This window comes from Anolis carolinensis, chromosome 2 (assembly GCF_035594765.1).
Source record: "Anolis carolinensis isolate JA03-04 chromosome 2, rAnoCar3.1.pri, whole genome shotgun sequence".
Lineage (NCBI taxonomy): Eukaryota > Metazoa > Chordata > Lepidosauria > Squamata > Dactyloidae > Anolis > Anolis carolinensis.
The window spans coordinates 195,093,291-195,107,332 of NC_085842.1; the positions used below are offsets into that span (position 1 = coordinate 195,093,291).

General features: G+C 42.8%; 1 protein-coding gene across 3 annotated transcripts; it reads left to right on the top strand.

Annotated features, from left to right (window-relative positions):
• The first annotated feature begins 5,830 nt into the window (after positions 1 to 5,830).
• On the top strand, positions 5,831 to 13,510 carry klf1 (KLF transcription factor 1). Of its 3 annotated transcripts, none has more exons than XM_008103084.3 (4): positions 5,831 to 5,973; positions 6,156 to 6,272; positions 10,313 to 11,180; positions 12,796 to 13,510. In XM_008103084.3, exons 2-4 carry the CDS (start codon positions 6,177 to 6,179, stop codon positions 12,969 to 12,971), a joined length of 1,140 nt encoding a protein of 379 aa, XP_008101291.1. In that variant the 5' UTR covers positions 5,831 to 5,973; positions 6,156 to 6,176; the 3' UTR covers positions 12,972 to 13,510. The 3 variants fall into 3 exon arrangements, with proteins under 3 accessions (XP_008101291.1, XP_003216438.1, XP_008101292.1); XM_003216390.4 differs by having other exon boundaries at positions 5,838 to 5,973; positions 6,156 to 6,263; XM_008103085.3 differs by having other exon boundaries at positions 5,935 to 6,032.
• The last annotated feature ends 532 nt before the right edge of the window (positions 13,511 to 14,042 follow it).

The following is a 14,042-nucleotide window of genomic DNA, read 5'->3' on the forward strand; positions in this document are numbered from 1 at the left end:
GAGAAACTGATTGGCATCTATTTTGGTTACCTTTCCTACTGAGAGGGAGCCTCCGGTGGCACAGTGTGTAAAAGCACTGAGCTGCTGAACTTGCAGACTGAAAGGTTGCAGGTTCGAATATGGGGAGCTGAGTGAGTGCCTGCTGTTAGCTCCAGCTTCTGCCAACCTAGCAGTTCAAAAACATGCAAAATGTGAGTAGATCAATAGGTACCACACCAGCAGGAAGGTAATGGCACTCCATGCAGTCATGCCGGCCACATGACCTTGGAGGTGTCTACGGACAACGCTGGCTCTTCGGCTTAGAAATGGAGATGAGCACCAACCCCCAGAGTCAGACACGAATGGACTTAACGTCAGGGAAAACTTTTACCTTTCCTACTTATGATTTTAGATGTTGCTCTCCTAAAGCAGAAAGAAGGAAAACCTCCATGCTGGCACTGGTTTTAAAAAGCTAAGGTCAGATACAGAGCACTTCTGGCCAACTCTGCAGAACCAGAAAGTTCTGCTTTGGTTCCTTGGCTGGGCGTAGTCCATTGTAAAGAGGTCACACACCCATTTCAATGGAAAACTCCCAGCCAATGTGTGATTGTGGCTCTTTTCTGCAATGCTTGCTATAACCATTAATGCTACCTCGATCTTTCACAACGTCCAGCAAAGGGAAAGGCACAGCATTGACCTTTGCTGTGGTCAGAGCAGGAAGGGTGTGGAACCGGAAAGAAGGCGGCAATATGAAGCCATCAAGATGGTTATGTGGAAGGAGAAGCATTTGCTAAGCATCTCACTGTATCCCATTCCCAACCTCAAAACAGGTAGTAGTACTAGTTACCCTCCTTCATCTCCCCATGGGTAAGAACAATTGGATGGGAAGTAATAAAGTAACAGTGAAGATACAGCTATCCCAATTGATGGTCATAGACCCCCTTCTACATTGCTATATAATCCAGATTATCAAAGCAGTTAATCCACATTATCTGCTTTGAACTGGATTATCTGAGTCTACACTGCCATATAATCTAGGGCCCTTCCACACAACCCTATATCCCAGAATATCAAGGCAGAAAATCTCACATTATCTGAGTATGGACTTCAAAGCAGATATTGTGGGATTTGAGATTTGGTTCCAGGACCATCCGTCGATATGAAAATCTATGAATGCTCAAGTACCATTATACAATGATGTCATGAGATGATGTCCCTTATAGAGAAAGGCAAAATCAAGGCTTGCTCTTTGGATTTTTAAAAATATCACTTGCATTGCCATCACTTGAATATGGAATGGCACTTGCTGACGTAACCGTCAAAAAGACAGACCTTCCATCAAGCAGAGGGGGAAATGACAACCAAATCATTCTACATCTGTGGGCCCTTCCAGACAAGCCCTATATCCCAGGATATAATCCCAGGTTTTCTGTTTATCCCAGATTATCTGGCAGTGCAGACTCATATAATCCAGTTTAAAGCAGAAAACCTGGGATCCGATCCTGGGATGTAAGACCTGTCTGGAAGGGCCTTATATGTTTCCGGCACAAAAAAAACCCTGTTTTGTTACAGGTAAAGGTAAAGTTTTCCCCTGACATTAAGTCTAGTCATGTCTGACTCTGGGGGGTGGTGCCCATCTCAATTTCTTAGCCGTAGAGCCGGCGTTGCCAGTAGAAACCTCCAAGGTCATATGGCCACCGGCATGACTGCATGGAGCACCATTACCTTCCTGCCAGAGTGGTACCTATTGGTCTACTCACATTTGCATGTTTTCAAACTTCTGGGTTGGCAGAAGCTGTGGCTAACAGTGGGAGCTCACCCTGCTCCCCGGATTCGAACTGCCAATCTTTTGGTCAGCAAGTTCAGTAGCTCGGCGGTTTAACCCGCTATGCCACTAGGAGCTTGTTATATCAATGGCCAAAGGCTCCTAGACAAGATTGTCTTCTTCTCTGAAGGTGTTCTCTGCAGGATCTCAATAAACCACACATTTCACAGAAGCAATATTATGAAATTATTCTTATTCTTTGATTGAAAGTCTGGGACAAACTGGGGAAATGAGAATCATCTTGCTATCCTTCCCAACTCTAATTTCTTGATTTTAAAAATATTCTTAGTTTTTGAAACTCAGACTGCTAAAGCCAACTCTGTTTTTAAGGTTTCTCAAAGCACTTCTCAGACTTGGCACTAGTGTATCACAACAGGCACATTTTGCCTGGCTGCTCTGAGGCATTCAGATATAAACTTTAAGCAAGCTGGTAATCTCCATTCCTGTCCTCTTCTCTCCCACTTACCCTCCTCTGAAATTAGTCAACTGATCTTAAGCTCCCTTTGCAAAATTCAATTCCACCACAAGGCAACCACAAAATATCAGCTGGAGGTAGATCTCTTTGAAGAAGGGAAAGGCAAAGAGAACAGGAAAAACAGGGCTGTTACAGGAGAACCCAGGAGTCCAAACAACCAAATCTCTGATTTGGTTTCTAGAACCAATGTGATCCAGCGAACACTGCACTGGAGTGCTGAGACAAGTTTTTTCAGCATGGATACTGGGTCACGGACACTATCTCACTCACCACCGTCCATCTGGAAAGCAAGGATTACAACTAACAACCTTATCCTGGCAAATGCTCCTAAAGGCTGAATGAAGTGAAGAAAAAATTAACTCGACATGTTACAAATGATAAACAGGCTTTGTAAATAACTCCGCTGCAAGAAATTATAATAAAAATGTTGGTAGGTGGACCCGGGGAGGGAAATATCAAACAATTGGCATATTTTGTTTTATCTAGAAACTACCCCCATGAGCTCCTTATCCACAGTTTCACTTATACACACTGCAAAAATATTTCCCCTGAATGTGTATGAGGGGCTCTTTAGGCCTTCCAGTGCAATTCAGTGACAGAAACTATGACCCCTTTCACACAGCTGAATAAAATCCGTCATTTTCTGCTTTGAACTGGAATATATAACAGTGTGGACTCAGATAACCCAGTTCAAAGCAGATATTGTGGATTTTTCTGCCTTGATATTCTGGGTTACATGGCTACATGGAAGGGCCCTATGATTCTATTAATGCAGGCTACGACAGTATTTGCCTTGTTTGCTGCAACATCACAGTGCTGGCTCCTGCTCAACTTATGATCAACAATAAGCCCAAAGTCTTTTTCACATATAGTACTAATGAGCCCCTCCCAAACAACTGAATACAATCCCACATTATCTGCTTTGAACTGGAATATATGGCAGTGTGGACTCTGACAACCCAGTTCAAAGCAGATATTGTGGAATTTTCTGCCTTGATATTCTGGGTTATATGGCTATGTGGAAGGGCCCTGAGTAAGATTTTCCCAATTCTATGCCTGTGCATTTTGTTTTTGGGGCCTAACTGCATTTGTCTCTGTTTAATTTAACCCTCCACGTTTGCTGGGGTTAAGGGAATGGGACCTCTGTGAATGTCTTTTTAAAAGTGAGTATAGAAATTGCTTTTTAAAAAAAAATCAAAGAAAACCTCTGTAGGAATTTCAATTTCTCTGGAAGCTGACCACAGAATGGCATTGGAGCATATAGAGATTCCTAAAGAGAACATTGTAATCAAATCCATGATCAAATGTACAGAAGTCAAACCTGCAAATTCAGATACACACGGGCTTCCATGAGAGTTGAAGCTACAGCTGTATCAATTTACCTGGGAGTAAATCCTCATTTAAATTAATGCAGTTTGCTCCTAAGTAGATGTTTACAAATTTGCAGTATTACTCCCTGGGTGTTTTGGATTAGGGTTTCTCATTCAGAACACTGAGGCCCCTTCCACAGAGTTGAATAAAATCCCACATTATCTGCTTTGAACAGGAGGCCCTTCCACACAGCCATATAACCCAGAATATCAAGGCAGAAAATCTCATAATATCTGCTTTGAACTGGGTTATCTGAGGGCCCCTCCACACAGCCATATAACCCAGAGTTTCAAGGCAGAAAATCCCACAATATCTTCTTTGAATTACGTTATCTGAGTCCACACTGCCATATATTCCAATTCAAAGCAGAAAATGTGGGATTTTAATCAGCTGTGTGGAAGGTGTCCCAGGCTCCTTCTACATTGCCATAGCAGATAGCTGGATTATCTGGGTATACACTGCCATATAATCCAGTTCAAAGAGGATAATCTGGGTTTTATCTGGCAGTGCAGAAGGCCACTTCCACACTACCCTATATCGCAGGATCTGGTCCCAGGGCCTTTCCACATAGCGCTATACCCCAGAATATCAAGGAAGAAAAACCCACAATATCTGCTTTGACCTGGGTTATTTGAGTTCACACTGTCATATATTCCAGTTCAAATCAGAAAATGTGGGATTTTATTCAGCTGTGTAAAAGGGGCCCCATATTATTGGTTTATCCTAGATTATGTGGCAGTATAGACTCATATAATCCAGTTCAAAGCATATAATCTGGAGTCAGATCATACGATATAGGGCAGTGTAGATCCAGTCACATTTAGATGCCTTTAGTTAGTCCTTACATTTCCCAATAAGACAGTTACCTTGTAATTTGATTTCACTTGGGACGACAAGTATATTCCATGCAAAGCTAGTTGGCCCACAATTGGCTTAATCCACTGGGGCCCCTTCCACACTGCCCCTATATCTCAGCATCCGATCCCAGATTATTTGCTTATCCCAGGTTATCTGGCAGTGGAGACTCATGTAAAAGTAAAGGTAAAGGTTTCCCCTGACTTTAAGTCCAGTCGTGTCCGACTCTGGGGGGTTGGTGCTCATCTCCATTTCTAAGCCGAAGAGCCGACATTGTCAAAAGACACCTCCAATGTCATGCGGCCGGCTTGACTGCATGGAACGCCGTTATCTTCCCACTGGAGCAGTACCTATTGATCTACTCACATTTGCATGTTTTCGAACTGCTAGGTTGGCAGAAGCTGGAGCTAACAGTGGGTGCTCACTCTGCTCCCCGGATTCGAACCTGCGACCTTTCGATCTGCAAGTTCAGCAGCTCAGCGCTTTTAACACACTGCGCCACTCGGGGCTCCTGGAGACTCATGCAATCCAGTTTAAATCAGATAATTTAGAATCAGTTCGTGGGATATAGGGGCAGTGTGGAAGGGGCCCCAGTGGATTGAGCCAAGTTTGATTCATCGTGGGCCAACTAGTTTTACATGGACTATACCGAACACAAAAGATTGTGGCCTCAAGTGTAATCAAATTACAAGGTAACTGTCTTATTGGGAAATGTAAGGACTAACCAAAGGCATCTAAATATGGCTGGATCTACACTGCCCTATATCCCAGGATCTGATCTCAGGGTATCTACTTTGAACTGGATTATATGAGTTTGCACTGGGCAAGTAACCTTGGGCAAGTAACACTGACCCAGGATCAGAAGAAGGCAATGACAAACCTCACAACCTCTGAGGACGCCTGCCATAGATGTGGGCGAAACATCAGGACAGAATGCTTCTGGAACATGGCCATAAAGCCCGGAAAACATACAACAACCCTGTGATTCCAGCCATGAAAGCCTTCAACAACACAATGACAAAGCCCTTCTGAACAAATCTTGCCAAGAAACCGAAAGGCAGTATCGCTTTAGAGTTGCTATAACGTCAAAACAGCCTAAAGGCACAACAAAAAAAATCCCATCCAAATATTCTTACTTTGAAGGGCTTCTTTTGGGAAAGGTGTGATTCTAGCATAATTCTTAAGAAAGAAGCCCACTTGGAAACAATCATATTGACTTCTGATTGAGAATGATTAGGGCTGGGTGGTGATTTTCACCTCCTTCACTTGGATCTTGACCCCAAAAAAGGCACCAATAAAAGTGTTGCTAAATTGCTCAAATGTAATTAATCCTAATCCAATTCCACCAAGTAGCTTGGGCAGCCCCTCCCTCCCTCCTTCTGATTGGTGCAGTTGGCCCCATTTAGTCTTCTCCACCCCTCCAAACTGGCAAATGAGTGCAAGAATCAAAAAAGGAAACTTGTGAACGGTAAGACCTAAAGTACAAAGTTTTGCTTTTTAAGTAGGAGTGGAAAGCCTATTGTTTAGGTGAGAGCAAAGAAGCAATTTGTGCCTGTGAACCAAAAAAGAAAAAAGTTTGCTCACATTTCAAATAGATCTGCTACTATCCTGTCAGTATCCAATACATGCTTTATTCTCTTTTTTCCATAGTGAGTTTGGTATCTATAGACCATGGCATTTGTGGAAACTGTGATGCCCTCAGTTGGTATACTGGCTGGATTTAACCACTTCCAAGAAGTCCAGTCTGAAATCACAGAGGTGAGAAATGTATGTGTATATGTGATGTTTGCCGAATATGTATTTGCTTGGATGCAGCCAGGACTTCCTTAGGGTAGAAGTGTCAATGGGTCTTTTAAGAAATTACACTATGTAACCAATTTTTTTAAAAAAAATCTGTTCCTGGTTTGAAAGTGTTATTTCCTGTTTAATTGTTTGGTATTTACTTTGAAAGTAGTTGTTATACTCCAGGAGCTTCGTTTTTGTGGCTGCCACAAACTATGTTGAATTGGTTGAGACAGGATAAGATATTCATTGAAAAACTATAACAAAATGTGCAGAAAGATGTCCCACAAAAACAATGTTTTTGCAATTTAATCAACCTTTTCCATGTTTTTAAGATAAAACCAATTAGGAAATGACATGTATAACCCAGGAACAAAAATCGTATTACATAGTGTTATGATCTACCGAGGACAGCACTTAGCTCAACAGAGTGTCTTTTCTCAGCAGGTGAAGCCTTTTATAAACTAGCAAACATTGCTGAAAAGGAAGGAGACAACAAATGGGAGGAAGAAAGGCTGATTAGTGGGTCTATTAGAGGTTTATTTAAATGAGTGCATAGAATTCCTGTATTTTCTGAAATCATTCTGGCAAAATGAGGTATGTGAATATAAGATATTTATTCCTGTAACTATAGGTGCATCTACACTGTAGAATGAATGGAGTCACAGCTGCTGCTCAATGCTATGGCATAATAAGAGCTGTAGTTTTACAAGCCATCCCTACCAATGAGTGCTGCTGTTTCACCATATTAAAATCCCAGTATTCTATCATACTAAGCCATGGCAGTTGAAGTGGTGTCAAACTGCATTCATGCTACAATAGTACAGAGCTTTCCAAACGGCATGTTGCATGAAAAATGCCCCACACACCCACTCCTACAACGAAAGGCTGCCTGACAGGAAGACATAGTCAAAGCCCTCCCGACAGATGGCCATCCAGCCTCAGTTCAAAAACCTCCAAAGAAAGAAACTACATTAGAGTACAGGCAGTCTGTAATTCGCTAGAGTTGGAAGGGATCACCAAAGCACATCTAGTCTGACCCCCTTCTGCCATTAAGGCAGATACAGTCAAAGCCATCTCAACAGATGACCATCCAAACTCTGTTTAAAAACTTCCATGGGGGTTTAGGGCCCTTCCACACAGCCATATAACCAGGAATATCAAGGCAGAAAATCCCACAATATCTGCTTGAACTGGGTTATCTGAGTCCACACTGCCATATATCCCAGTTCAAAGAAGACAATGTGGAATATATGGCAGTGTGGACTCAGATAACCCAGTTTAAAGCAGATATTGTGGAATTTTCTGCCTTGATATTCTAGGCTATATGGCTGTGTGTTTTACTAGCAAACCAGAGGTTTAACCAGCCCCTTATAAGTTGTTACATAGACATAAATTGTAAATAACAAAGTGCATATTTCATGAAAAGCTTTCATTTATATTTTCAAAACTATATTGCTTACTTCACAGATTCAGAGATTTTACATTGTTTGAGACACACCTACACACTGCAGCTGGCACACTGTGTTGCAGTAAACAATTTGAAAACCTTCAATCTACACTGTAAAATGAATGCAATTTGACACCGTTAAACTGCCATGGCTCAGTGCTATGGAATCTTGGGAATTCTGGTTTGCTGAGGCAGAGCCCTCTTTCGCAGGAAAGGGTAACAACCTTGTAAAACTACAGATCCCATTTTTCTACAGCATTGAGCCTTGGCCGTTAAAATAGCATAAACTGCATTGATTCTACAGCATAGATGCACCCTAAGGTTCAAATCCCTGCTCTGCCATGAAGCACATTGGGTGATCTTGGACAAGTCACATTGTCACAACCTCAGAGGAAAGCAATGGCAATTTTTTTTGGAGCAAATCTTGCCAAGAAATCCCTATGATGGGTTCGCCCAAAAGATGCCATTGATTGGAAATGGAGAGACACAGCTACATCAACATCACAGGCATAATTCCTCTACTGTTTTGCACTATTAGACATTTCAGCAGCTATACCTTGCATGATAACAACAAACAATAACAATGATCTCAAAAGGGTAAAAACATATTAAACCAATTAAAAATTAAACAGATTAAATTAGTTTAAAATTATTTAAGACCATGTGCATGGGAAGGTTTGTAGAAAAGGAAATAGCCCCAGAAAACATTGAGGGATAAACATTTTTCACCCAGTTCTAGAATGATAGCAACATTGATGCCAGTCAGACTTCAAGACTTGAGGCTCCATCTATGTCAGTGTTTCTCAACCTGGGGGTTGGGACCCCTGGGGGGTCATGGGTGTTGTCAGGGGGGTCACCAAAAACCATCAGACCTCTTAGGTCAGTCCCCTTGAAACCCCACCAGTATTCAAAGTTTGGCATGTTGGGTATGTGTGGCAAGTTTACTAGTTCCATCACCAGTTTGGTACAGAGCGCTGAGTGTTGCTGAACTACAACTCCCAGAATTCAAAAACAGCTCCCCCCCCCCAACTCCACCAGTTAGCCATGTAGGTAGTGTGCCAGGTTTGGTGGAGAGCCATTGTGGGTTGGGTTCATAGTGATCTTTGATTGTAGGGTAACTATAAATCCCATCAACTACAACTCCCAAATGACAAAATCAATCCCCCCAACCCCACCAGTTGGAGCCTCCGGTGGCCTAGGGGAAAAAAGCCTTGTGACCTGAAGGTTGGGTTGCTGACCTGAAGGCTGCCAGGTTCGAATCCCACCTGGGGAGAGCGCGGATGAGCTCCCTCTATCAGCTCCAGCTCCATGCGGGGACATGAGAGAAGCCACCCACAAGGATGGTAAAACATCAAAAACATCCGGGCGTCCCCTGGGCAACGTCCTTGCAGATGGCCAATTCTCTCACTCCAGAAGCAACTCCGGTTGCTCCTGACACAAAAAAAAAAACCACCAGTATTCAAATTTGGGCATATCGGATATTTGTGCCAAATTTGGTCCAGTGAATGAAAATACATCCTGCATATCAGATATTTACATCATGATTCATAACAATGGCAAAATTACAGTTATGAAGTAGCAATTAAAATAATTTTATGGTTGGAGGTAACCACAATATGAGGAATTGTATTAAGGGGTTGCAGCATTAGGAAGATTGAGAACCACTTGTCTATGTTTCGCTTCAATTTCTGTTCTATTCACTACCCTGCCTGCCCTGATAGATATCAGCCGATTCCAGGAGAGGCATTTGTGGTTTGTTTAATTATTTGTGGGATTTTTTGCCCCAGATGCTAAAATAATTTGCTTTCAGCTTTGGATACTCTGTCCTTTTACAGCTTGAGGGAAGGCATCAACAAAGTGCAGATGTGCTTTGATGATTAAATGTCTTGCCTGAGCTCTACATGCATACTAAACAACATGATTTCTTGTTGTGTGTCTTCAACTCTTTTCTGAGTTATGGCAACCCTATTATAGACTTAGCCTGCAATAGTGATTACATCTGTATCCAGGAATGCAAGAGTCCATGTAAGCCAGAAGGCAGGAAGGAAAAGAGGTGTATTCAAAACAGCACTAGGATAAATTAATTTTGGACTGCAACTCCCAGAATCCCTCAACCAGCATAGTCAGTTATAGTCTAGTTGTCCTGGAGTTGTAGTTTTTGTTCAGGAGATTTGGCACTGTGGTCCAAAATTATAATTTCTCCAGGACTGCTTCAGAAGATATAAATGTCAACAACAAATTGTGTTTCTCCTTCCTCGAAAGACTTTCAGTGAATATTCACACTGTCTGGTGAGATAACTAAGATCCTGCCTGTTCCGATGCAGAATAGAAGCTTATGTAAGGTGCTGATAATGGGCTCCTTATCTGCACCTTAATGACAGGCTCTAGGCTGTGTCTTTACAGCCTCTGGAGTGTGTTTGTGTACAAGTCATGTGTAACGTTCCTCAGTTTTTTTAGTTTGCTAAGGATTTACAGAAGCAGTGCTGAAGCCAGTTTTGGCTTTTCAGTTTCTTATTATGATGCACCACATTGGTATCAATATCTTCTATACACTCTGTTTTCATTTATATTCTAGTGGTGGGAAACGAAAGATTCTCCAGACACTTCACCTCTGGGGTTCTTGGGGGTGACCCAACCTGATGGTGTTCAGCAAATCAAGCAAGAGTATGATGACACCTGTTGGGACCTTGATGTCCTCCTGAGAAGCTTCTGTCCCTCCGAGCAAGATGCTGGGGATCTTCATGGGGCACAAGAAGAACAATCTTCAGTGTCTTCTCTCGACCCAAAAGCAATTACCCAGGTGAAGAAGGAGGAGATTAAACAGTGGTTCCCAGAGAGAAGCTGGACTCTGGATGCTCCCAGAGCCCCAAACTTGGACACCAAACATTTACCAGAGGAGAACTCTGTGGACTATATTCCTCACACGCATAACTGTGCTCTGGAAATGATGGATCCAAGTAAATGCTGCAGTCAAATGCAGCAGTTCCTTGCCCAAACTGACTATTGGGCTACTGCTCCTGTAGAACAGCAGTATCATGGCGAGCCAAAGTACAGAGCCCAAGGACAATATTATCAAATGACCTATGAAGCTTATGTACACCCTGGACCACCTCTGATGGGCAAACAAGCCTCTTATAGTCAGCTACCACCTATAGCATCCCAGCCACAGCACTATTGCCTATTAAGTGGCTACCATCCTTTCTACTATAGCCAGTGCCAAGCCCGAGTTCAACTATACCAGGCTGATCAGGCACTGCCCCCTTTGCCCATTTTGGGCCTCTTGACACCTCCCTTGCCTGCTAAGGAATTGGCATCAAAGGCTAAGAAGGGTCACAAGTCTTGGCCTCGCAAACGGCCTGTCAGCCATGCCTGTAGTTATCCCGGCTGTGGCAAGACCTACACCAAGAGCTCCCATCTAAAGGCCCATCTGCGCACCCACACAGGTAAAGAAAACAACTCCAACAGATGTTCAATGTGTTGTCAAAGGCTTTCATGGCCAGAATCACTGGGTTGTTGTGAGTTTTCTGAGTTGTATGGCCATGCTCCAGAACCATTCACTCCTGATGTTTTGCCCACATCTATTGCAGCCATTTTTCAGAGGTTGTGAGTTCTCACAATCTATGAAAATGCCTGCCAAAGATGTGGGTGAAACATCAGGAGATAATGCTTCTGGAACATGGCCATACAGCGCGGAAAACTCACAGCAATTCAACTCCAATAGAGGTTGGAGAAATTACTTTTGACCTGCAGTTCCCAGAACCCCCTTGCTAATAGGCAGGGACAGTAAGATTTGACATCCAAAAAAAAGTTTGACTATGTTTCCATCCTTATGCTACAGGGAACAAGCTACTTAAAGAACATTGTACTCAACAGAATGTGCTAAAGTTTATTACCTTTGGTAATGCTTTCCACCAATGCTTTGGTACATGTCACCAGTCTGCCATGCCCAATACTAAAATGTGAGATGTTGCATTGTGTGGTGACAGTTTGAAAAAGTTTCTTTTTGGGACCAGTGTTTCTATGGCCCCGTTTAAAGTACTTCCAAGTTACCTTCAAGCTAGACTACAAACACAGTGAAAGCTCATGAAAGAAAACCATTAATGCACATATGTGCTCTGTGGTTTGTGAAATCATCATCTGGATTTCAAACTAGTTCCAGGATTTCCTGTGTAATCATCTGCACAGCGGAATCACTTTCTTTAAGACTGGTTTGAAACTGACTTAGGTGGTCAGTGAAGATGTGAATTAGGTTGCCCCAGCCAGCATGATCCTGTCTGAAAGATTCTGGAAAGTATAATCCCTCCCAAAGGTAAAGGTTTTCCCCTGACATTAAGTCTAGTCGTGTCCGACTCTGAGGGTTGGCGCTCATCTCCATTTCTAAGCCGAAGAGCTGACATCGTCCGTAGACACCTCCAAGGTCATGTGGCCAGCAGAAGTTACCTTCCTGCAGAAGCAGTACCTATTGATCTACTCTCATTTGCATGTTTTCAAACTGCTAGGTTGGCACTGAGGCTAATAGTGGGAGCTCACTCCACTCCCCGGATTCGAACTCCCAAAAGATAGCATATTTTCCCAAGCTCCAGTTGTGATCTTGGCTCATTGGTAAGGCTAGGGTTAGTAGAAACCTATATGCGGAGTTCTTATTTTGTTTTTCCTTCCTAAGAATTACAACCACAAGTATGGTTCCCTAGTATTTATTTATTTCCCACACTTGTGTCCCACCCTTCTCACCCCGAAAGGAACTTAGGGCAACCTCACAAATGGCAGCAATTCGATGCCTGACATACAAATTCCAAAAATCCCAATTACAATTAAAACTAAAGATTAAAACATAAATTATTAAAACGGCCATTAAAATCACGCAAGTTCAAATCATAGTCCGGAATCCGTCCATTAGTCCGTCACTTTAAAAATTCTCAGTTCTTGCATTGCTATAGTTACTACTTGAATGCTTGGTCCCATAACCATGTGTTACATTGTTTTTCTAGTAGACTCCCCACCCTGGTAATTCAAGGATACAATTATACTTGTTGGGCTTTTGTCTGCTTGTTTTTGCAGGTGAGAAGCCCTATTGCTGCACATGGGAAGGATGTGCTTGGAAATTTGCCCGTTCAGATGAGTTGACCCGCCATTATCGCAAACACACTGGGCAGCGCCCGTTCAAGTGTCACCTCTGCCAGCGTGCTTTCTCTCGCTCAGATCACCTTTCCCTGCATTTGAAGAGACACACATAACTGATCTGGAAACTATGAACTAACTATTCTAAGTAAAGAGCAAGCTCCAGAGAGTAGGAAATGGAGGGTGGAGGTGAAGGTGAAAGAAGTCGGAATATAAAGATTCCTTTCCTTGTGACCTCTTGTATATATGCTAAGGGTGTGTGAAATGGCAGAAATCTGTTCTGTTTCGTTTCAAATTTCGAGTGTCCCCCCAACCCCCCCCCCCCATCCTGTTTTCAGGAAAATTCTGGGAAATTAGTAGGGGAGCTGTTTGGATTCGTAATTAGGATCTGAAGTTCTGTTTCCATTTCGGGATGAATCTTCCCGATAACAGAAGGAAATTCGAAAAGAAAAGAAAATGGATTTCTGCCATTTTGCACACCCCTAATTTATGGACTGATTTCCTAGACATAGGGCATGGCTTTGATGTCCTCACTGGTATTTGAATTGATATTAGACATAAGATTCCCTTACTGGAGGATGTTAGAATCCTAAATGTGCATCCATATTCTTTATTGTGCCCTTATCTGTACATATAATAAAAGTGAAAATCTGTATGTGGCATAAGTACTCATTTACACAGACAGGCTCCCACCTTCACAAACAGCTACAACTCCCAGTGCTGAGGGGCTACCAATGGCCCTCCCTCCAAGGAACATTGCAGGTTATAGCGGGCGCCATGAACATGTCCAAGAGCCACCCTGCCAATGTCCTCCACAAACACCATGCTACCCACCACCCAAGTGAAGGCTTTCATACGGAGACAATTTAATCCTAGATTTTCTGTTTTTCCTCCACCAAAGACACTTCCCAGTGTTCCTTTCTCTCTCCATTGGTGTGGAATTTGCATGACCCCACCCACTGCCTATCCCTTAACCCTTTCCTACAGCACACAGCAAACACAGCGGAATTGATCAGTAACTGAATAACTAAATATACTGGAGGGGTTTGAGGGACTGACAACATGGTGGAAGTTGTAGTTCACCCAGCACTGTGACCCCCACTAACAATGGACCTGGCAAATGTGCTTTCTTTCTCCTTTGTCCTATTGGTTTACTTCTCAAAAAACCCATAAGAGATGTCTTGGTT